Source organism: Cnephaeus nilssonii (genome assembly GCF_951640355.1).
Source record: "Cnephaeus nilssonii genome assembly, chromosome: 5".
NCBI classification, from domain to species: Eukaryota; Metazoa; Chordata; class Mammalia; order Chiroptera; family Vespertilionidae; genus Cnephaeus; species Cnephaeus nilssonii.
In genome coordinates this window covers 27841480-27864204 of record NC_137076.1, presented here as the reverse complement: position 1 = coordinate 27864204, position 22725 = coordinate 27841480, and the positions used below count along the sequence as shown (strand labels likewise).

The 22725-nt window shown below is 56.0% G+C and overlaps 3 protein-coding genes across 5 annotated transcripts; 1 reads left to right on the top strand and 2 right to left on the bottom strand.

Moving 5' to 3' along the window:
- Positions 1-436: 436 nt before the first annotated feature.
- On the top strand, positions 437-3463 carry CRB3 (crumbs cell polarity complex component 3). 2 transcript variants are annotated; one of them, XM_079771812.1, is made up of 6 exons: positions 437-484; positions 749-840; positions 1208-1383; positions 2134-2201; positions 2735-2878; positions 3208-3463. In XM_079771812.1, the coding sequence occupies exons 1-6, from the start codon at positions 452-454 to the stop codon at positions 3277-3279; spliced, it is 585 nt and encodes a 194-aa protein (XP_079627938.1). In that variant the 5' UTR covers positions 437-451; the 3' UTR covers positions 3280-3463. The 2 variants fall into 2 exon arrangements, with proteins under 2 accessions (XP_079627938.1, XP_079627937.1); XM_079771811.1 differs by having other exon boundaries at positions 468-840.
- A 246-nt stretch (positions 3464-3709) lies between these two features.
- On the bottom strand, positions 3710-14815 carry DENND1C (DENN domain containing 1C). Of its 2 annotated transcripts, XM_079771808.1 has the most exons (23): positions 12847-14815; positions 11620-11684; positions 11496-11539; positions 11339-11388; positions 11053-11172; positions 10906-10975; positions 10399-10470; positions 10239-10304; positions 10067-10120; positions 9854-9964; positions 8877-8977; positions 8724-8769; positions 8495-8596; positions 8281-8406; positions 7350-7454; positions 6533-6623; positions 6402-6442; positions 6119-6190; positions 5222-5266; positions 5044-5151; positions 4772-4839; positions 4413-4620; positions 3710-4315 (listed from the first exon to the last, which is right to left on the bottom strand). In XM_079771808.1, the coding sequence occupies exons 1-23, from the start codon at positions 13107-13109 to the stop codon at positions 3767-3769; spliced, it is 2577 nt and encodes an 858-aa protein (XP_079627934.1). In that variant the 5' UTR covers positions 13110-14815; the 3' UTR covers positions 3710-3766. The 2 variants fall into 2 exon arrangements, with proteins under 2 accessions (XP_079627934.1, XP_079627933.1); XM_079771807.1 differs by lacking the exon at positions 12847-14815 and having other exon boundaries at positions 11620-12578.
- Positions 14816-16163: 1348 nt separating this feature from the next.
- Positions 16164-20328, bottom strand: TUBB4A (tubulin beta 4A class IVa). Its single transcript, XM_079771810.1, has 4 exons — positions 19924-20328; positions 19265-19373; positions 19048-19158; positions 16164-17638 (listed from the first exon to the last, which is right to left on the bottom strand). The coding sequence occupies exons 1-4, from the start codon at positions 19978-19980 to the stop codon at positions 16581-16583; spliced, it is 1335 nt and encodes a 444-aa protein (XP_079627936.1). The 5' UTR covers positions 19981-20328; the 3' UTR covers positions 16164-16580.
- Between the last annotated feature and the right edge of the window lie 2397 nt (positions 20329-22725).

The window sequence follows — 22725 nt, the reverse complement described above, 5'->3', positions numbered from 1 at the left end:
CCCCCCCCCCCGTGCTTCAATGTGGCTGTGCCTCATACAGATCTTCTCAGGTCTTTCTCTCATTTGAGCACCATTCTATGCAGATGTTCCTCATACAAGACTATTTCCTTCACCTCACGGGTGTGCTTCTCAGCAGAAATCCGCCCAGGAGTGCTTTATACAGCGTCCCCACCCACACAGGTGTTTTCCTGTTACATTTACACCCAAATGGGCCTGTTTCCGTACAACTGAGTCCCATACAGGTGTACTTAAGTGCAGGTGTGTCTCATACCGGTATTGCCAATACATCTCCACACAGAAATTCCTTATCCAAGTGTTGTTCATTCCACAGGTGAGCCATGCAGCCGCGTCTTCAAACCGCACACCAGAATGCCGCAGGCAGGTGTTATAATACAGCTGTTCTGTACAGCTGTTTTCCACACAGGTGTGCTTCTATTCAGCTATACTCCAAATGGATGTGATTCAAGGCAGACGTCTCCCACAGGTGTGTTTCTTACATGTCCTTGCCGATGTCTTTTCCACACGTTTGCTCCCATGCAGGTGTGTACCGCGCAGGTGTTTTTCCATTAGGGACTCCCCATCTGGGTCGGCCCCAAACAGGAGTGCCTCATACCACCGTGTCTCCACGCCTCGTGTGTCTCCACACCTGTGCGGTCTTACAGACGGGCCCGCAATGCACGCGGGAGCTCCCTCTGGCTTCCGCTCCTCTTTTGCTTTTCCGCATTATAGGATTGGGTTCCCGTTACAGGTGCGCACGAGAGGCGCGACCCCACCTCCCGCCTGGCTCCGCCCCCTCATCGCTGCTCAGGTGCACAAGCCGGAAGTGCGCTCCCCTCCCAGGTGAGTGACTAAACTTTCCGGGTCACGTGAGCGGGAGGAGCCGGTGTAGTCCGGCCGGGCGACCGAGGAACGCACGGAGGGATTCGAGCGAGGGAATCCGACCGGGAACCTGAGGGAGATCAAGGACGCCGGGGCCAGGTAGGGAGGCAGGTCGCGCTGGTTGACCTGCCGCCTCCTTTCCCTACCCGCTTCCCTTTCCAGAGCCTAGGAATGCACTTCCCCGAGTTAATTTTTAATCTCTGACCTCTGGCGGCGGGGCGGGGCTGGACTCCGGGGTGCCCTGGCGCGGGTCGCCCCTCCCCTGGGCCTGCGCCTGGGTCAAGCCTCCTCCCCCACGCCCTGGCCTTTCTCCGTCTCCCGCCCGCAGGTGCCAAGTCGTCAGCACCTCTGGCCCGAGATGCGGTAGGAGCGGCGCGCAAGAAGCCCTGTCCCTGGTGCCACCAGCCGCTCTCCCCAGGCCCATGGCGAGCCCCAGCCTGGGGCTGCTCCTGGCGCTCGGCCTGCCGCTGCTGCCGGCCCGCTGGGGCCGGGTCTGGGGGCAAAGTAGGTACCGGCAGGGGCGCTGGGGACCTGGGACACCGAGAGGTTAAGAACTGGGGGGCGGGCATGGAGTGCCTTGGGGGCAGCAGTCGACAAGGTCAGGGCTGGGGATTTTGAATTCCTAAGTCCTTCCTTGGACGGTCGCAGTTGGTCTAGAATTCCTGAGTTCCTGATTGGGGTGGAATTATGAGCTGGAGGGAGAGGAGGCCTGCATATCTGAGTCTCTGTGGTTGAGGTGTTTTGGGTTGTCTGGGCGCCTGGCGGAGGCCTGCCTGCCTGGGGCTCTGAGTCCAGGATGACGACCAGGCTGGCCATATGGGTGGACCCAGCCATTCAGTTCTTCCAGTTTGAAGAGCCTGGGGTGGGGATGGGGGTGGGAGTGGAATTAAATAGATACTCCGGGGAAAAGCAGGATCTGTCCAGATCTTTCAGAGCCAAGAAAAGGCCAGGTAGGTGGGGGAGGGGAGAGGAGGGGACAGTTGGGCTTCGACACCATCCATTGTCATAGCCCCCAACTCAGCGCTAACTGCAAACTACGGTGGGCCGATTCCTCACTGCTGGGCTCCACTGGGCTGGGGGTGGCCAGAGTAGCAGTGCAGGGAGCTGGCTCCGATGTGCAGAGCACCCACAGTCAGAAGGGCAGAGTTCTAACGGGGGGTGAGGGCAGGGGAAATCACCAAGGAAGGGGGCAGATGTGCCAGGATGGGAGTGATAGATGGAGCTTCATTTATTCTCTCTACCACTTCCCCACAGCATTGGAACCCACTGCACCTGAGAATAACACCACTACCACCCCATACCCCAGCTTCAATGGGGCCCTGGTGAGTTGGGGGGGGGGCGGTATATATGGCATGAAGGGAGCAGGGATTCTATTCAGGATGCTATCCACAAGTAGCAGGTGGAGGGGCCTAGATCCCCAGAGGTAGCAGGCCAGGATGGGGGTTGGCATTGGAGAACCCCAAGTGTGAGAGACCAGAATATCAACCTGACAATTAGGGAGAGCCAGGGGCCCAGACTGGGGAAGACCCAGAACCTCAGGAGGGGAGTAAATGGTGGCAAGTGCAGTGGGTCAGGAGCCCTATAGGCCTCTCAGGAGGAGTGGGGCGGGGGGGGGGGGGGGGGAGAAAGCTAGGAACCCAGATGTGGCAGGTGCTTGGAAGGGGGACTCCAGACATGGCAGGTGTGGGGGACTGGGAGCCCCAAATGTGATCGGTGGGGATCAGGGTAGAGGAACCAGATCACCAAAAGGAGCAGGTGTGTGTGTGTGGGGGATTAGGAACCCTGGATGCTTCTAAGGTGGGGGTAGACAGGATCCCCAGATTCAGGGGAGTCACACCTGTCCCCTGTCTCGCAGTCTAAGGAGGCCACCACTGCCATCATTGTGGTCTTCTCCCTCTTGGCTGCCCTGCTTCTGGCCGTGGGGCTGGTGCTGCTGGTGCGGAAACTGCGGGAGAAGCGGCAGACGGAAGGCACCTACCGGCCCAGCAGTGAGGAGCAGGTGGGTGCCCGAGCGCCACCACCCCCCAACCTCAAGCTGCCTCCTGAGGAGCGGCTCATCTGAACGCTGGGGTCTGCCACCACCACCACCACCACTACCCAGGACTGCCCAGCACCTGCTCCCACACGGCATCCACCACCGAGACACGAGCCCATGATGGCTCAGTTGGACTTTGGGGCCATGGGGCACCTGCCGGGCGGGCTCTGCGAAGCATGTCGCCTCTGCATGACTCTGCCTGCAATTGGGGGTGCCGGTGCTAGGGACCCGCCTTTCTGCTTGCTGCACCATCTCCACACAGGCCCGACAATGACCCTCTCCTTTCCTTTCAGTTCTCCCACGCAACCGAGGCCCGGGCTCCCCAGGACTCCAAGGAGAAAGTGCAAGGGTGCCTGCCCATCTAGGTCCCCTTCCTCTCTCCATCTCCCTCCCTTGCTGTGTGACCTTGGGGGAAGGTGGATCCCACTCTGAGCCTTCAAAACCTGGGCTTAAGAGTAGAAGGGAAAAAGGTGCTTCAAAACTCTGCCCCTGAGGGCAAGAGAGGGTGGGGATGCTCATATTTTATATATATATATATATGTGTAAAATTGGTAGTGAGATATAATAAAACCTTTTTTTGAACTGGTGGAGGCAGAAATTAGCCTAGATGGAGGAGGTAAATGCAGGGCTCATAGGCCGTGGAGGATGAATTGCAAGGTTTCGAGGATCTTAGGGCCTGGGAGGGTTTCCTGGAAGGGAGGCTTTTCACTACCCTTAGGAGCCAGTGGGGAAGTTGGATGGGATGGGTTTATGAGCAGAGAGAGGGCCCCCAGGTAAACTCACCAGGAAAAGACAGCATTGGGCTCTTGTGACTTTATTGAGAGAATGGCTTCTCCTCCAGATGCCTGGTCCTTAACCTTCAAAACACTTTTTAAGCTCAGCAACTCTGGGCCGGTTCCTGGCCTGGGGCTCCTGCCAGTTGCCGGCGGGCACAGCAGGGGCTCTGGGGCTCTCTGGGAAACAGGGATCTGAGGTAGAGTCAAGGGTTTGAGATGTCCAGGTGATATCTGAGTTGGGCTTTGTGGGCAGCGGAGGTTGGGGGCTCTCTGCAGGGCTGGGCTGGGTGGGCACTGTGGAGAGCTGGGAGCAGGAGCTCTCCTCGCCTCTGGGCTCTCCGGCGGCCTCATGGAGCGGGGAGAGAGGTGGGGTTTGTTGATGGGGCTCTGTGAGAGAGGATTTGAAGTCCCCTCTGCTGCTTGGGTCTGCAGAAGCTATTAACCATTGGGTTGAAGAAGTGATTTCTTGGCTGGCCTCTGAGGGAGTGAGGTTCTTTGAGGACCTTGTGGTATCTGGAGGCTGGGGGCTTTGCAGAGATGGCAGGCCGGCAGGCAGGGACTGGGAATAGGATTCTGGGGGGTCCTCCTCATCTGGCTGCCACCTTTGTCTTCCTGGTAAACTAGGCTGGATGGGGGTTGGGGAGATTAGCAAGTTGCTGGACTTTAGAGGGGGAGGGGGTGGCAAGTTGGGTGGGCCAGTGGGAGAGGACTGGAGGGCTCACCAGGCTGAGGCAGCTGTCCGAGTCCTCTCTGTGGCAGCAGTCTAAGCTCTGGCTGGACCGCAGGCTGCCCGTCCTTGTGGCTCCCGTGCTCAGACTGTCTAGTATCTCACTCAGCAAATCCAGTTCTTCCCCAGACCCCAGGAAGCTGCTGTCCAGAGCTTCCTCTGCCCAGGAGTCCTGGGTATCCTCAGGGCTCAGAGGGGGTGTCCTGTGTGAGGTTAGGCAGCCTCAGATATCTGCCCTAAACCCCCAGCTCCAGTCTGGTGGCTCTGGCAGGTTTGAAATTTGGAGATCACCTTCCCCATTAGTTCTGGCCTCCCACTTACAATATTGCCCCCTCTCCTGCCTTTGAGCCTTACCTCTCCCCCAGGGACTCAGAAGGTCTCTCTTCCTGCCGGTGTCTCCTGCTGGGGCGAAGGGGCCGGTTCTGCAAAGGACAGGTTTGGAGGGGTGGGGCCCCAGAAGCTAGAGTCAGGGGAGTTGTGTGAAGGAGGGTGAGTGTGAAGCGGGCAGCAGGTAATGGGGTACAGGAGGAGGGAGGCAAGTTGTCTAGATGGAGACTGAGGATGGGTGGAAGACTTGGTGATAATTCCAGGTGTGTGTGTGTTGGGGTGGAGGCGGGGCATCTCACCTGTCCAAAGTGCTGGGTGATAGGCAGACGTTGCTGCAGGTGATCTGAGCGACTGGTGAGGGAGAAAGCCCTGAGGGAGCCCCCCCTCTGCAGGCCAGAATCCTTATCCTAGGAAGAGGTTGGGTGAGCCAGGAGCCCAATTTCCCCATCCCCCCCACCCATTGGCCATTAGCTTTACCTTGTACATCAGGAGAGTCTGCACTCCCTTCAAGCCGCTCTTGGCCTATGGAGGAGCCACAAGAATTAGATTTGAGGTGATTTGACACCGGACATTTGAGAACTCAACCCCCCTTCCCCCCACCGCCCCGTTCCCTAGAACAGCGGAGTCTGCCATCTATTCATGTTTATGTCTCACAAATATATTCACAATTCCCCATGCATCACCTAAGGAGTCAATACAAACTCTCACCCCCTTGGCTAATACAAAAGGAATATTCCTGGGGGAAAGAACCCCCAGATGAAACGGGGAGTGGCAAAAACAGAACATCATAAAAATGTGTCCGTGTTCAAAAGCCGAGTAGAGAATAAAACTGAATGGACAATTTGGAGCCACAGAAGTTGGCCCCAGGAAACGGGCTTGGAGAAAAACCCCCACAAGGATAGAAGCGGGGTTTGCAGTGTCTGAGAAGGACAAAACAAACAAACAAAAAAACACCAATGAATCTTGGTTGTCAATTTTAAATAGGAAAGAAATCCTGACAAACATGAGAATAGTGAATGGAAAATAAAAGTGGGAAAAATTGTTAATGGTTTAACTGCTGATTCAGTTGATAAAAATATGTGCACTTTATTTTTTTTTAAATATCTTTATTGATTTCAGAGAGGAAGAGAGAGATAGAAACATCAATGATGAGAGAGAATCATTGATTGGCTGCCTCCTGCACCTCCCCCAATGGGGATCAAGCCCGCAACCCAGGCATGTGCCCTTGACCGGAATCGAACCCTGGACCCCTCAGTCCGCAGGCTGACACTATCCACTGAGCCAAACCAGCTAGGGCAAAATATGTGCACGTTAAGTGCGGGGTTAAAATGTCCCCTGTCACCCCAGTAAGTGGCCTGTGTAGCCCAGCCTCACCGAGCGATACATGTTTCTGACGGTTGGTTGGGTCTTGGCCTTGACAGAATGCAGGAAGGCACCACCACCTTTCTGGAGAGAGAATGCCAAGGGAAAGAGGCTTGGGCATCTGGTGTTACCCCAGGACCCGCTTCACTCCAGGATTGTGTGACCCCAGACAAGCCCTTCTCCCTTTCTGAGCCTCAATTTCTTCACCTCTATAAATGAGCAAAATGATGACCCTATGTGGGGACTGTTGTGAGATTAAATTAATTCAATAATAAACAAGACAGGTGTTCAATACCTTTAGGTTGTCTGCCCAGAGCTGGTAGGAGCGAAGGGTGCCTGGAGTGAGGAGAGAGTATGGTCGTGGCAGGCATTGCTCAGGCTGGGGGGCTGTTGGGGTAGGGACTCCGGGCTAGATTCAGGGCTCACCTGAGGAGGCCCCACTGCAGGTGATCTCCTGCTCAAACAGATCGGAGAACCCCTCTCCTGTGTTAAGTCTCTCCAGCCGGCCATCAATGAACTGGGGATGGGAGAAAGGATCAGAGTCACATCTGAATGCAAGGACTAGGAGTCCTCTCGCCCTCAGGAAGTAGAAGTCGTTCCTCACCCGGCTAGGGGCCCACCCCCCAGGACCCAGGAGGTCTGGAGCCCACCTCTGGAAGCCAGAGGTCCTACCGTCTCCTCTGGCCCCAGGTCAGGACCTGTTATCAGGGACCAGACCCCGCCCCTCACAGGGACCCGGAAGTCAGATTCTGCCACTTCGGACCGACCCACCTCTCAGTGACCCTGGAAGCGGTTGACCCCACCTTCAGGGACCCTAGAACCCACGCCCGCGCTGAAGGATCTTGGAGTCCAGCCCACCTTCCTCCGGGAACCCAGGTGTCCGATCGCGCTCCAGCCCCCTCCCAGGTACCCCGGAGTCCCGGCCTGCCTCCTCCTTCCTCCCAAAGGAGGTGCGCACTCTGGACACGCCCAGAACTCCCGAAGACTGGCACAGACTCCCACCCTGATCCTGGAACTTGGTCCCACCCTTATTTCCCCAGGGACCAAGGAGTAGATTTTGTCCCTTAGGAAATCAGGACGGGAGCTCTTCTCTTTAAGAAACCTAGTTTCAGTTCTGCCTCCCCAGTCTGAAGTGGGAGATCCCGCCAGACCAACTGGACTCTAGCCCCGCCCACAGGACCCAGGCGCGGCGTCGCTGACCCCGCCCCCCAAGTCCCAATCCCGCCCCCGGGCTCCGGCGCACCTGTTTGAACAGCTGCAGGTGCACTGCCCGCCGGTGGAAGGCCTGCAAGGGAGCCCCGGGCTTCTGGGCCAAGAAGGCTTCTTCACTGAAGGTCACAGGCTGGCCCTGGAGGGAGGATCCTCGTCCTGAGCTCCCGGAGGCTCTCCCGGACACCAGCTGCCTCCCTTACTCTACCATCTATCTACGTAGCAAATGTTGATTGAGCGCCTGCTGTGTGCCTGCTCTTGTGCAGGGCCTGGTGAGCCAAGGGGAAGATTTGGGCTTTTACCCAGAGGGAGGTGGGAGCCCTAGAGGGAAGAGGAGGGAGGAGACCTGCCTGGGGTGCTCACAGGTGACTTCTGGCCACTTCAGGGAGGACAGACTATGAGGGTGAGGGTGGGAACCGGGGAGAGGGGACTCATCAGGGAGGCGAGCACGCTTATCTAGGTGAGCAATAATGGGGACCAGACCAGGGTGGAGACGGATGATGGGGAGAAATGGGCAGACTCCAGATGTGTGGTTAAGGCACAGCCAACAGGAACATCAGATACTTAAATAATAGAATTTCCCCCTCCCTCAAGTTTTTATAGAAGAGTGGAAAACTGAGGGAGGGGGTTTGAAAGTCAGCAGATCAGAGTCCTGGGTTTAACACTCACCTACCATAGGACTTCTCCAAGCCTCAGTTTCTTCACATGTAAAATGGGACCATAATGGCACCTATCTCATAATACTGTCATGAGCATTAAATGACATAGTAATAGTAGAACCTAGCATTTGGATACTCATGATGTGCCAGGCACTATCCAAGCATGTTACTCACGCCATCCGTTTGGCTGGGTACTATCTGGATCCCATTTTACAGATGAGCAAATGGAGGCCTAGAGTAAACACTCTAAATGATATCATCTTCCAGGGTCCACTAGGCCTCCTCCTCAGCATCCCCCCTGCTCACCGGGCTGCAGACCAGCGCATCGCGGTACCCCCCAAAGAGCAGTGCCTGGGCTTTGAGGAAAAGACGGGACACCCCTTCTCCTGGGGCCAGCGCGACCTTTCTTAGCCTCAGCCTCAGCAGGGACACCTGGAGGACAAGGGAGCCGCGCTGAGCGGGTGGGTTTGGGGCCTCCCTCTCCCAGACGCGACGGGAGGGTGGGAGGGGTGACACTGACCACGTCGGGAGGCAGCGCCTGCACGTCGTCGAAAGGCGTCTCTAAGATATTGGAGTCCACGTTCATCATCACGACATCTTCCAGACCTTTCTCCAGCACTCTCTATGTTGGAGGGTGGTAGGGGGACCGCAGCTCAGAGTCTGAGGATCCCTGGTGGGGGAGGGGATCTGGGGACGCAGAGGGAGGAGAACTCCGCCCGTCCCTGCCGTCCATGGGCGCTCCCACTGACCTCTGTGAGACTGGCGTGGACTCCGATGAAGTAGGGCATGGGAGCGCTGCGGACGACCGAAGGGAGCAGGGTCATGCAGGCGCTATGCCCAGGCCCCCAGGCCCCCAGGCCCTCAGGCCCTGCGCCTTCCCCTTCCCAGACCCCGCCCCTCACCAGCAGTAGTCCAGCAGGTGCGGCGGCAGCGTGGGGATCAGCACGTGCTCCCATCTCATGGGATACAGGAGGGCACAGGACGCGTGGACACACGAGGTCAGCTGGGGACGGGTGGGTACTGTGGATTCAGGGCCTGGGCCCCCAGCTTCAAGAACCCTCTCTGGGATGGTTCAAGAACCCTCTCCCAGCTCCATTTCCCACCCACCTCACCTTACCCACCCGCTGCTGGGTAAGAGGTGAAAATTCACACCCCTTTAGGAATCAGGTGGAGACCTAGAATTTGGCAAATGACAGTGCTTGGAGCAGGTGGAGCCAGGAAAGACAGGTCAGGTAAGAGGTGCTCACTCAGGGGGAGGGGCTGCGAGTGGCCTGCGATTCAGGGCAAGTCCTAGGGTTGGGGCTAATATGCAATCCTCCAGGATCCCTCTTCCTAGGGGCAGAGCTGTGACTCAGCCCACTAGCCCCACCCCCAACAAGGCGGAGCTAACACTGAGTCGCCCTAGCCCCGCCTCTAGGGGTGGAGCCACGACTCCGCTCCACTGACCCTATCCCTAAAGAGGCGGGGCTAAAAGCTATCTTCCTTGGTCCTGCCCTAGGGGCGGAGCCAGCATGCAGCCTCCACGGCCACCCACCCTCCCGGTCCTTCCACTTCGGGGCCGAGCTAGAATTTAGCGCTCCCCGAGCTCGCCCTCCAGAGGGGCGGGGCCGGGCTTGTTCCGGCCCACAGTGGGTGGAGTCCGGCTCGGCCTTCCCAGAGAGGAGCTTCCAAACGGCAGCTACGGCGCTACCCACGCTGACTCCCCCCACCAGAGTGGAGCCAGCCTTCAACTCAACCCTGACCTTCCAAGGGGGCAGAGCCAGGACTTTGCCCGCGGGTGACGCCGGGTGAGGTTAGAGTAGGAATCGGCCCCCGTCGCCCCGCCCCCAGGGACGAAGCCAGGACTCGGCCCCGCCCGGCCCGGCTGGCCCCGCCTCACGGTGCTCAGCTTGCTGGCGGTGAGCAGGACCCTCCGCTCGGCCAGGAGCGCCGCGAACAGCCCCACGATGTTCTCATCGGTCACCGCCACCACCAGCTCTGTGAGGTTCCTCTGAGGGACAGAGAGGGGCGCTGGGCGCGGGGGACGGCAGGACCGGGCAGCCCCTGCGGGTTTCGGGGCCTCTTCCCGCCCCCCTCTGAGGAGCCCACTCACGTTCTCCGGAATGGATGGCAGGCGGCCGGAGTCGGGGGCCACGAAACAGGAAAGCTGGTGGTGGTGGTGGTGGTGGTGGGGAGGGGGAGGGGGAGATTGGCGAGGGGACCGATCAATCAGGGGTTGGCTTCACCTGGGAGCCCAACCTTCCAGGCTCCCCAGCCCTGCTCACCGGCCTGATGTTCCCGGGGGCTGGGGGCATCCTGGCGGGCACACTGGAGACCGTCACTCCGCTGCCCTGAGGGAGAGGTGTGTCTGTGTGGCCCTCAGGGCTGGGGGGCTGCCTCCCCATCCGCCTGGGGTCCGACGCCCAGGGGTTCGGAGCTACTCACCAGCTCCACGGAGGCCTGGGTTTCTGGCAGGGTCCGCTGCAGCAGGCTTAGAAGTTCCTCGACCTCCGAGACCTGGGTGGGGGTGAGGTGTCTGAGTCAAAGCGTAGGTTGGAGCCCTAGCCGGTTTGGCTCAGTGGATAGAGCGTCGGCCTGCGGACTGAAGGGTCCCGGTTCCGGGTTCGAGTCCGGTCAAGGGCACATGTCCGGGTTGCAGGCTCAATCCCTAGTGGGGCGCGTGCAGGAGGCAGCCGATTAATGATTCTCTCTCATCATTGATGTTTCTATCTCTCTCTCCCTCTCCCTTCCTCTCTGAAATCAATAAAAATATGTTTTTAAAAAAGAAAAGAAAAGTTAGGTTGGGGATTCTGAAGGTCTTGGCTCAAGCTGGGTGTTCTGAGAGGAGCCCAGGGCTCTTGTCTGGCCTGTGAGTTCTGAGCAGGGCTTGGGGCTTGTGTGTGTGTGGGGGGGGCTAGGATTCCTGCGGAATGAGAGGGGGGCTGGTCTCACTTGGTCCTGAGCCAGGAGGTCTCCCACTGTGTTCAGCAGCTTGTAGAACACCTCAAACCAGGGATGGTGGCTGTAGAGAGAGGATACGGGTTCCATGAAGTGCTCCTAGGTCGAGGCTCCCCCCAGCCCCTGCCCCATATTCCACACCTGAGGATGCAAAGACAGCTGTGGGCACCGGCCCTTAGACGGCAGAAACCAAATCTACGGGTGCCGGTCAGGTCCGTGAGGGCGAAGGTGAAATGCTGTACCGCAGGGCTGGGAGGCTCCCTGGAGGTGGAAAATGCTCAGAGACTGGGTCCCAGCTCCTTCCCCCGCCCTTCCCCCCCAAGTGCTCCTAGGACTGTGTCCATCAGTCTAGTTGTTCGGGCCCTGATTCCCTGGGTGTCTGAGTCCTTAGGTCTCCAGGTGGCTGGATGTCTGCTTTCTTCCGTACCTTTCCACATCGAAAGGGAAGCAGAATTTAGGCACCATCTGCATAGCTTCCTGGGGGTGGAGAAGAGCACACACTGCGTGGCCACTCATTTTGGGCCCCACAATCTCCCCAGGGGACTGACCCTGGTCCCAAGGGAGCAAGGAACCAGCCTGCATACCTGGTCCCTGAAGTCTGGGGGGAACTGTCGCAGAATGGGAGGATCTGCAGGGAGAACAGGCCTCTACATTCAGGGCTCCACCTTCCATCTCCACTCCCCTCCCCCAAAGCCCTCCCCCACTCACCCTCCTGCAGGGAGGCCGGGCAGGCTGCTTCGAAGAACCAGTCAAACACGGCAGGGGGACCCCCTCTGTGGGACAGGAAAGGGCTTAGTGGGTCCATGGACTTGCTTCTGTGGTTGTATCTGCACATGTGTGACTGTGTGTGCCTGTGTGACTTGTGCGGCTGTGTGTGCATGACTCCCAAGGATTTTGGCAGTGATTGTGTAGATTGTACGACTGGGTGTGCATGGAATGGTGTTGATTGTGTGTGTGTGTGACTGGGAGTATGAAGCAGAGTGAGGGAGTGTGACTGTGTGTGTATGTGCATAACTTGCTTGAGCAGGTGTGTGTGTGTGTGTGCATGACTTGTGTGAGAAGGTGTGTGTGTGTGTGTGTATGGCTTGTGTGAGCATACAGATGTGTGTGTGTTTGTGATACTATCTCGTGTTGGCCTGAAAGGATGAGGCTGTCCAGTGTATGTCATAGGACTGTGACAGTGTGATCAAGCCAAGCCAGTGTGAGGGTGAATAAGTCCATGTTTTCTTGTGTGGCTGTGAGTGTGACTGGGTAGATGTGTGAACATCTCTCTGGTTTTGAGAGCAAGAGGCCCGGCCTGTGCATCTCTGTATGTGAGACTTCATGAGGCCTCAGGGGCTGACCTCAAATTTCACACCAGAGAGAGGGCAGCATGCCCTCGTACTTCTGTGAGCCCTGCAGACTACGCCTACCTCCCTTGTCCCCTGCTTCCGCCCACTACACAAAGGACGCAGAGACTTGTGCTTAGGGAGAGAGATAGCAAACCCGGAGACAACAGAAGATGGTGGGACTGACTACAGACACACTGTCCCTCACCCAGAGACCCCCAACACTTCACCCTCATGTTGATACAAGTCCTGCACAAGCATTTGCACACAGGGGCACACACAGTCCTCCCTCACTCTGCTGACCCAGAAACTATGATATGCCAAGAGGTGAGGTACTCACTCAGCATTACAAACCTAGTCACATAGAGGCACAGGGGTGGGGTGGGGGGAGAGAGTAAAGAAAGGGGTGAGGGACTGCAAGTGGCCTAAGTGTGTCTGAGAGTGGAGTCCGTATTCTAAGCCAGCTGAGCCCAGCCTTGATTTGGGCCACCTGCCCCTGTGGCTCTGGCCTCCTCCCCAGCCTGTCCCAGACCCCCCTCCCCTTGGCCTCAGCCCAGGCCTGGTCTAGGAATCTTGGTCTAGAGGATGAAGGAGGGGATGTTCTTACTCAGCTCTGGATTCCATGGTCCCTGTTGGGCAGGCCCGGTGGGGCCCTTTCCCCAAGGGTTCTGGGGGCCCGTGCTTGCTCGGGCCTGGGCCCTGAGCCGGCTCAGCTTCCTGTGTGGCTGAGAGAGGAAGTTTCATGGGTGACGTCCCCGGAGGTAGGTCCCTGCCCCCACCCACTTCGAGAAAACCAGGCATCCTGTCTCCTAGCCCTTCCTCGGGATGGGTGGGCAATGGGTGACTCAGAGGCCGGACCCCGAGTCCCATCCTGCCAGGCCAGGCCAGGCCAAGTGTGGTCCCTGCTATCACACCCAAGCCTTCCCCTCTCTGTGCAGCCCATGATTCAATTTGCCTGAAGTACTTCCTCTTCCCTCAACTCTTCTTTCCTTTGGTCCATCTGCACCAGCTATTCCTTGTCGGACCACCAGAGGGAGCTGGGCCGCAGAATGGACACAGGACTCCCCGGAATCAGAACACAGGCACAAACACTTGACAGATAACACACATACAGCCAGGAAGTGATTGACATAGATAAACAGACCAGAACAGTCACAGACAGTAGACAAACACAAAGATACCAAGGCATTCAGGCAGTCCACAGTCATGGACACAAACCAACAAGCTCAGAGGGGCAACACACAAGGAGCAGTCCTCACCCAGACAGGTGATAGATGCAGAGAGATAACACAAGGATGCAGCCATAAACAGTTCCAGACAGGGCAACAGGCAGATGGGCATACATGCAGAGATCACAGCTGTCAATGCAAGCAAGATGATAGAGAAACAGACTCGGAAGACAGACAGAAATACATAGAGCACAGGCATAGCTAGAGCAGTAACAAAGGGACAGACAAGGTCAGGCCTCAGCCACAAGTCAGATTCACAGCCAGACATCGTTACATGCATGGAGAGAGACACAGTTGGGCACACCCTATTAGAGCTGCAGACTTAGAGACAGACACACAGGCATACAGATGTCATGTTGAAACACAAGGATCCATAGACAAACTTTCAAACGGGAATCAAGCTTTTGATATGTTCTGTTATTATGAAAGACAGGTCAGGTAAGTGGTTAAGGGAATGACTTTGGAGACAGAGAGACCTGGGTTCAAGACCTGATTCAGTTCTTTAGTGTCTATGTGACCTTAGGCAAGTCATTTGATCTCTATGTATTAGTTACTATTGCTGTGTATTAAATGTCCCTAAGTTAGTGGTTTGAAAGAATACACATTTATGATCTGACAGTTTCTGTGGGGACCAGGACTCTGGACCCAGGTAAGCTGTGCCCTCTACAACAGGGTGTCTCAGTTATAATAAAGCGCATCTGTTGAGCTGTGGCTAGCCATTCACATATTTGGGGAAAAGAAATAGTAGAAACAGGATGTGCAAAGGCCCTGAGTTTGAATCAAGCTTGATATGATTGAGCACATGAAGAAGGTCACTGTGACTTGACTGGAGAAGGAGCTCTTTTATTTGTTAATTTTAAAAAATATATTTTATTGATTTTTTACAGAGAGGAAGGGAAAGGGATAGAGAGTTAGAAACATCGATGAGAGAGAAACATTGATCAGCTGCCTCCTGCACACCTCCTACTGGGGATGTGCCTGCAACCAAGGTACATGCCCTGGACCGGAATCGAACCTGGGACCTTTCAGTCCACAGGCCGACGACTGAGCCAAACCGGTTAGGGCTAGAGAAGGAGCTCTTTTAAAACTCCCTATGTGACTGCTGGCAGGATTTGGTTCATTGTGGATTGTTGGACTGAGGGCCTCAGTTCCTTGCTGGCTATTGGCCAAGGCTGCCCTCAGCTCGTTGCCATGTAAACCTTCCCAACATGTTGCTTGCTTTACCAACTCGAGCAAGCTGAGGAGGCAATGGAGTTCGTCAAGACAGAAGGCACAGCTTTTTGTAATCCAATCTCAGAAGGGACATTTCATCACCTTTGCCATAACTTGTTGGTTAGAAGCCATTGCCAGGTCCAGCCCACTCTCAAGGGGAGGAGGTCACACAAGGGCATGAATGGAGGAAATGGGATCATTGGGGCCATCTTAGAAGCCATCTCCACACTCTCTGTGTCTTTGTTTTCTCACTTGTCTAAGTGAGATGGCTCTTAGGGAATCTTGCGTCTCTGCACTCCAGAGGTGTGTGTAGAGTCTATATACCACTCCCTTGAACATGGACACGACTTCGAGGAGTCCAGAGGACACCAAGTGACTCCTGCAGGCAGGTCAGAAAAACGCAATGCATTTTGCTTGCTCTCCTGGGATGCTTGCTTTGGGGGACGGCTGTGAGGAAGCCCAAGCAGACTATGGAGAGGTACTGATGCCCTCATTCTATCTGCCCCTGTTGCATCCCCAGACGATAGTTGGCATTAACTTGGCAGCCATAGGAGTGAGCCACCTTGAAGTAAACCCCTCTGTTGAGATTCTCTAGCTGATGCCAAGGGGAGCAGAGACAAGCTGCCTTTCCAAGCCCTGCCCAAATGACAGATTTGGGAACTAAGTAAGTAACTGTTGTTGTTTTAAGCCCCTAAACTTTTTGGGGATAGTTACACAAGAAAAGCTAATGGATATGCTTTGTATCTCTAAACCTTGGTTGGAAAGAAGATAAAGGCTCAGATCTTACAGGGTTCATGTGAGAGTTACATGAGATGAGGCATGTCAGGACCTCCAAGTGCTCCATCCGAGTTAGTGACTGTTACTCTGATAGGACTGTCCCTTGGATGGTAGCTCCAGGTTGCCATCTCCCCAGTGCCCTTCCCTAAAGACCCCTTCTGCTTTCCATACTTGCTAGATGCCCCACAGAAAATGGCAACAGCTCCATTGCCAAGCACTCCTTGTGCCCGGCTCTGTGCCCATAAGAGCTCCTCGAATCCTCACAAACATTCCTGGAGTTTGTGTGTGTGGGGATCATGGGGGGAAATATACAATCCCATTTTACAGGTGAGCAAATCGAGGATCAGAGAGCACAAGTGCTTACTCGACACCACACAGTTAGTGGCATAGCCCCTCTGTCTGACTCTACAATTTCTGCCCCCGTTCTTCCTCCCCAGATTAGATGTCCCTTCAGCACCCACCTTCATCCTTTAGGGGGAGCCCTTGCTTGTTGGCCTTCCCACAGGGAGATGGAAAATGCACTCAGCAGAAACATGGCAAGACAACAATTTATTTATTGAGGGTGAGTCAGAGGGAGGAGGTGGGGAGGGATGGGGGCACAGCCTCTCTTGTCCACATGTTCCAGGGCTGCTTCTCCCTACACAGCTGCCCTCCACCAGCCCTGGAAAGCCAAGGTCAGTTGGAGTTGAGGGGAGTGAGTTCAGGGATAAAACAGGGGAATTACAGAAGCCAGAAAGAAGGTGGGGTCAGAGGGTGGGTGGGCTTGTGGGGCCAAAGGTGAGACATGGTCGGAGGTGAAGGGAGGCTCAGAGGGAGAGGGGGTCGAAAGTACACTGGGGTTTATTTGTCTGGGGGTGCACTGGGGTGGTGGGTAAGGTCATAGGTAAAGGAGAGGTCACGGTGAAACAGGGTTCTTGGAGTTAAATGTGGGCCAAAGTGGGGCTCAGGGGTCGAAGGTCAGCTGAGATCGGGGAAGAGTCAAGGTTGTAGGGTCAGAGGGTCAGAGTTGAGTCAGGCTTGGTGATGATGCAGGGCTCTCAGGGGCCCAAGAGGGGCTCTAAGGGGTCAAAGGTAAGCAGCCCAGCAGGGGTGGGGGCAGACAGGGGTGAATGAATGAGATGGTCTAGGCCACCTCCTCCTCGGCCTCTTCCTCAAACTCGCCCTCCTCGGCCGTGGCGTCCTGGTACTGCTGGTACTCGGACACCAGGTCGTTCATGTTGCTCTCGGCCTCGGTGAACTCCATCTCGTCCATGCCCTCGCCCGTGTACCAGTGCAGGAAGGCCTTGCGCCGGAACATGGCCGTGAACTGCTCCGAGATGCGCTTGAACAGCTCCTGGATGGCCGTGCTGTTGCCGATGAAGGTGGCTGCCATCTTCAGGCCCCGCGGCGGGATGTCGCACACGGCCGTCTTCACGTTGTTGGGGATCCACTCCACGAAGTAGCTGCTGTTCTTGCTCTGCACGCTCAGCATCTGCTCGTCCACCTCCTTCATGGACATGCGGCCCCGGAACACGGCGGCCACCGTCAGGTAGCGGCCGTGGCGCGGGTCGCACGCGGCCATCATGTTCTTGGCGTCGAACATCTGCTGGGTGAGCTCGGGCACCGTCAGGGCGCGGTACTGCTGGCTGCCGCGGCTGGTGAGCGGCGCGAAGCCGGGCATGAAGAAGTGCAGGCGCGGGAAGGGCACCATGTTCACGGCCAGCTTGCGCAGGTCGGCGTTCAGCTGGCCCGGGAAGCGCAGGCAGGTGGTGACGCCGCTCATGGTGGCGGACACCAGGTGGTTGAGGTCCCCGTAGGTGGGCGTGGTCAGCTTGAGGGTGCGGAAGCAGATGTCGTAGAGGGCCTCGTTGTCGATGCAGTAGGTCTCGTCCGTGTTCTCCACCAGCTGGTGCACGGAGAGCGTGGCGTTGTAGGGCTCCACCACCGTGTCCGACACCTTGGGCGAGGGCACCACGCTGAAGGTGTTCATGATGCGGTCGGGAAACTCCTCCCGGATCTTGCTGATGAGCAGCGTGCCCATCCCGGACCCCGTGCCCCCGCCCAGCGAGTGGGTCAGCTGGAAGCCCTGCAGGCAGTCGCAGCTCTCAGCCTCCTTTCGGACCACGTCCAGGACGGCATCTACCAGCTCCGCGCCCTCCGTGTAGTGGCCCTTGGCCCAGTTGTTGCCGGCTCCAGACTGGCCTGAGAGGGAAGGACACACGGGCATTATGGGAAGAGCCTCCCCAGCGTCTCCCCCAGCCATCCTAGTGGTTGAATAATAATAACAAAATTATTATTAGAGATAACATAAATCATTGTAATTTTTTAAAAATATATATTTTTTAATTGATTTCAGAGAGGAAGGGGGAGGGGAGGGGAGAGAGAGAGAGAGAGAGAGAGAGAGAGAGAGAGAGAGAGAGAGAGAGAGAAACATCCATGATGAGAGAGAATCATGGACCGGCTGTCTCCCGCACGCCCCACACTGGGGATCGATCCTGCAACCCAGGCATGTGCCCTTGACGGGAATCGAACCTGGGATCCTTCAGTCCCCAGGCCGATGCTCTATCCACTGAGCCAAACAGGCCAGGGCAAATTATTGTAATTTTGTGGTTACGATTATTCATTGTTCTTTCTGCTTCCATCCTTGCCCCTCCCCCTTCGGCTGTTCCTGCTGCCTTGTACATCTTCCCTGCCTGTCAATGCCCTAATCATCTTTCAGGCCGCAGACATTACTAACAATAATGATCATGAAAACAACGAGTGCTTATTTACCTTTTTCTCTGTGCTAGGCATTGTTCTAAATCCTTTACACATGATAATGGCTTTGAGCCACACAAGCCTGTGAGGTAGATTTTTTAAAAATATATTTTATTGATTTTTTTTTTTTTTTTACAGAGAGGAAGGGAGAGGGATAGAGAGTTAGAAACATCGATGAGAAAGAAACATCGATCAGCTGCCTCCTGCACACCCCCTACTGGGGATGTGCCCGCAACCAAGGTACTTGCCCTTGACCGGAATCGAACCTGGGACCCTTCAGTCCGCAGGCTGACGCTCTATCCACTGAGCCAAACCTCTATCCACTGAGCCAAACCGGTTAGGGCAAGGTAGATTTTTTATCTCTATTTTAAAGAGGAGGAGATAAGCACAGAGAGACTGCCCAGAGTCACCCAACTGACTGGATCCGTGCCTGGGCGTTACTTGCTTATATTGCCATCCTGCCTCCGTCCACCAGGATGCCAGCTCCGGGGGAGAAGAGAGCTTTGTCTGTTTTGTTCTCATGTGTACCCCGCCCCCCCCCCCCCCCCCCACCGGGGATACAGTAGGACCTGCATGCAGTAGGTGCTCAGTAAATATGTGTAGAAGGCATGGAGTGGCAGAGCCGGGGCTTCCATGCAGGAAGGCTTCCTTACCCTCCCCACCCACCCCTGCCACTGTATCAGTTGCCTCCCCTGGGCTCCCACAGTCCGCCAGGCTGTCGCCAGCACAGCCCTGACTGCCCTATCCGCCTCCCCCGCTGGGCTGAGGGGCCGTGGTGGTGAGTTTTCACTAAGCATTTGGAAGAGACAGGGGCGAGGGGGCTTCCCTGCCTGTCCTCCATGCCTGGCACTCACCAAACACGAAGTTGTCAGGCCGAAAGATCTGGCCAAAGGGGCCAGAGCGGACCGAGTCCATGGTGCCTGGCTCCAGGTCCACCAGCACGGCTCTGGGCACGTAATTCCCCCCTGCAGGGAAGCAGATGGAGGTCAGCTGGGGTGCGGGCCAGGAACCAGCATGCAGTCCCCCCGTGTCCTTCCCACCCCCACTCCAGAAGGTGCCCCTGCGTCCTACCTGTGGCCTCATTGTAGTAGACGTTGATTCTCTCCAGCTGCAGGTCACTGTCCCCATGGTAGGTGCCCGTGGGGTCGATGCCATGCTCATCGCTGATCACCTCCCAGAACTAGAGGGGTGGTGGTGGTGGTGGTGATGTTAAGAACCGACAGAGAGGGAGAGGGGATCCAGGCCTGCCCTGGCCTCCATCTTCTGGGCTCAGGACCCCCAACCACCTCCCTGGCTGCCACCTGTCCCCCAGCAAGGTGAATGGGGGGCCTAAAGGCATGGTGGGGAGGCAGGGATGAAACAGCAAGAAGGGAGAGGTGGGGGCAGGGTGAGGCAGAGTCGCCAGCCAAGCCTGCTGGTGTCAGTGCACCCTGGCTGCAGCCAGCGGGAGAGGCTGGGACCCTTTGTGCGTGTGCAGGGGACAGTGGGCCAGCTGTGAAGCCAGCTGTGGCCAGCAGACAGAAGGCTGGGCCCCACCCCCATTGGCCTCTTTGTTCCCAGCCTGGTCCAGCCCCCGCGCCCCCCCCCCCCCCCCCCCGTCACCGTCCCTGGGGTGCTGGCCTCTTGGAGACCCCGTTCGCCCAAAGGCCCAAGGTGGGGGAGCTCCGTGGAGTTCAAGGGCCCCGCTCCACTCTTCCCAGCCACCTCCCGGGGCCCGGTTCCCCGCGCACCTTGGCCCCAATCTGGTTGCCGCACTGGCCGGCCTGCAGGTGCACGATCTCGCGCATGGCGGTGGCGCTGCTGGCGGACGCGGTGGCGGTGGCGCTGATGCCCGGTGCTGTGGTGGCGGGGCAGGCGGTGGACGCGGTGGCGGCGGCAGCGACGACGAAACACGGTGCCCGAGTCCCCCCGCGTGCCTCTATAAGAAAGGGTGGGGCCCGCGTCACAGCCTGTCACCGGCCCGCTCCGCCCCCTGGTCCCGCCCTGGGACAGAGCAGGCGGGGGTGGAGTGAGCGAGCCACCTGGAGACCTCCCGGGGTACGCGCTGGGGCTCTCCAGGGCCCGTGCGCCCCCACCCCGGGCCTTGGCGGGGAGACCCGTCAGGGGCTCTCAGCACCTTCTACTCCCGCCGCTCCCCGCCCCCAGCCTGGTCTGGCGACTCGCGTTTTGCAGAGATTGGGCGGGGGAAGGGATCAACAAGCATGGGGACATCCTGTGCTACACCCCACACCCCACTCCGGCCCGGGAGGCCCTGCCTCAGTTTCTCTGACCGAACCGTTCCATGTAGATACCATTCCTAGAACCCTTTAATTACTGGGAGGACTCCTTGTGGGCTCCAACTGGTGGCTCCCGAGTTTCGATTTGCCTTGGAGAGGGAGAGGGCGGTAGGTTCCTGGAGGACTTGAAGCTGCATAGTCAGTAAAACCAGATTTTCCTTCCCTGTTTTCTGGGAATGTTTGTGGAAGCTGATGGAGGCTGGAGGGGGCCCTGGATTTATAGGTCCCTGGACACTTCTGCTGGGCCTTGGGTTTGTAGCAGGCGGGGTCACCCTAGCCTTGCCTGGGTTGGAACTTCAGGGAGTTCAGACTTAGAGCTGGATTTCAAGTGGGAGGGGGAATGGCGAGCTGTGGGGACTGCTTTGCTTTCTTCAGATCGGCACCTCTCTGCTCCGGTGTTATAATTTATTACAAGCTAGTACCCTACCTTTCACACTTCCTGTTGGCCATCTGACCTTGCCTGGGCGGGCAGCTTTGCCTCTTTGGCTGAATTTTCTCATCTGCAAGACAGGCAGTCAGGAATGCCCCCCCCCTCCCCCCCAGTCCCGCGGGGAATGTCAGATGAGATGGCCCAGTGAGTAAGCTGGCCCCAGTTTCCCCTCACACAGAGTGAACAATAAATTGTAGCTATTAGTATTACAATTGTTATCAGGGGCAGTACAACACTTCCTGTTATGTCCCTTAAGTGAAGGCCAGATCCTTTTTTTGTTTTTTTTTTTGTTAAGCCTCACCGAGGATATGATTTTGATAGGGAGTGGAAAGGAGGGGGAGAGACATAGAGAGAGAAACATTGATATGAGAGATACATCCCTTGGTGCCTCCCGCATGTGCCCTGCCGGTGCAGGGATCAAACCTGCAACTGAGGTACATGACCTTGACTGGAACTGAACCTGCCACCATTCAGTAAATGGGCCGACACTCTAACCAGTGAGCCAAAACCGCTAGGGCCAGACCCCTTTTAAAGATTATTATTGTTATTATTTTTAAATCTTTGTTGTTGAAAGTATTACATGTCCCCCTATCCCCTTTTCAACCCTTCTAGCTCACCCCTGCCCCTGCCTTCACCCCCATATTATCTGTCTCCATGAGTTATGCATAAATGCATACAAGTTCTTTGGTTGATCTCTTCCCACCCACCCCTTTCTTCCCTCTGAGATTCTGTAGTCTGTTTCATGCTTCTGTGTCTCTGGATCTATTTTGTTCATTAGATTCCACATATGAGTGAGATCATGTGATATTTGTCTTTCTCTGACTGACTTATTTCGCTTAGCATAATACTCTCCAGGTCCCTCCCTGCTGTCTCAAAAGGGTAAGAGATTCTTCTTTTTTACTACTGCATGGTATTCCCTGGTATAAATAAACGTACCACAGCTTTTTTATCCACTCATCTACTGATGGGCACTTGGGATGTTTCCAGATCTTAGCTATTGTAAATTGTGTTGCTATGAACATAGGGGTGCATACATTCTTTCTGATTGGTGTTTCTAAGTTTCTTGGGATATATTCCTAGAAGTGGGATCACTGGGTCAAATGGGAGTTCCATGTTTAATTTTTTGAGGAAACTCCATACTGTTTTCCATAGTGGCTGCACCAGTCTGCATTCCCACCGGCTGTGCACTAGTGCTCCCTTTTCTCCACATCCTCACCAGCACTTGTCATTTGTTAATTTGTTGATGGTAGCCATTCTGACAGGTGTGAGGTGATGCCTCATTGTTGTTTTAATTTGCATCTCTCTGATGATCAGTGCCTTTGAGCATTTTTTCATGTGTCTCTTGTATGTCACCTTTGGAGAAGTGTCTATTTAGGTTCTTTGTCCATTTTTTAATTGGATTGTCTTCCTTTTGTTAAGTTGTATGGGTTCATTATATATTTTGGATATTAACCCTTCATCAGATGTATCATTGCCAAATATGTTCTCCCATATTGTGGGCTCCCTTTTCATTTTTTTTTTTTGATGGTTTCTTTTGCTGTGCAGAAGCTTTTTAAAAAAATATATTTTTATTGATTTCAGAGAGGAAGGGGGGAGAGAGAGAGAGAGAGAGAGAGAGAGAGAGAGAGAGAGAGATACATCAATGATGAGAGAGAATCATAGATTGGCTGCCTCTTGCACGCCCCCTACTGGGGATCGAGCCCGAAACCTGGACATGTGCCCTGACCAGGAATCAAATGGCGACCTCCTGGTTCATAGGTTGACACTCAACTACCGAGTCACACTGGCGGGGTCAGACTCCTTTTTGATGGCAGCCTCCAGCTCTG

Coding starts and splice junctions, on each gene's coding strand:
- CRB3 (XM_079771811.1), top strand. CDS start 674: ATGCACGCGGGAGCTCCCTCTGGCTTCCGCTCCTCTTTTGCTTTTCCG. Junction 841..1,207: donor GAAGTGCGCTCCCCTCCCAG/GTGAGTGACTAA, acceptor TCCCGCCCGCAG/GTGCCAAGTCGTCAGCACCT. Junction 1,384..2,133: donor GGGCCGGGTCTGGGGGCAAA/GTAGGTACCGGC, acceptor ACTTCCCCACAG/CATTGGAACCCACTGCACCT.
- DENND1C (XM_079771807.1), bottom strand. CDS start 12,079: ATGACATACACTGGACAGCCTCATCCTTTCAGGCCAACACGAGATAGT. Junction 10,976..11,052: donor AGCTGTCTTTGCATCCTCAG/GTGTGGAATATG, acceptor CTCTCTCTACAG/CCACCATCCCTGGTTTGAGG. Junction 10,121..10,238: donor CCCCCGGGAACATCAGGCCG/GTGAGCAGGGCT, acceptor CACCACCACCAG/CTTTCCTGTTTCGTGGCCCC.
- TUBB4A (XM_079771810.1), bottom strand. CDS start 19,980: ATGCGCGAGATCGTGCACCTGCAGGCCGGCCAGTGCGGCAACCAGATT. Junction 19,374..19,923: donor GCAACCAGATTGGGGCCAAG/GTGCGCGGGGAA, acceptor CCACCCCTCTAG/TTCTGGGAGGTGATCAGCGA. Junction 17,639..19,047: donor GCCTGACAACTTCGTGTTTG/GTGAGTGCCAGG, acceptor CTTCCCTCTCAG/GCCAGTCTGGAGCCGGCAAC.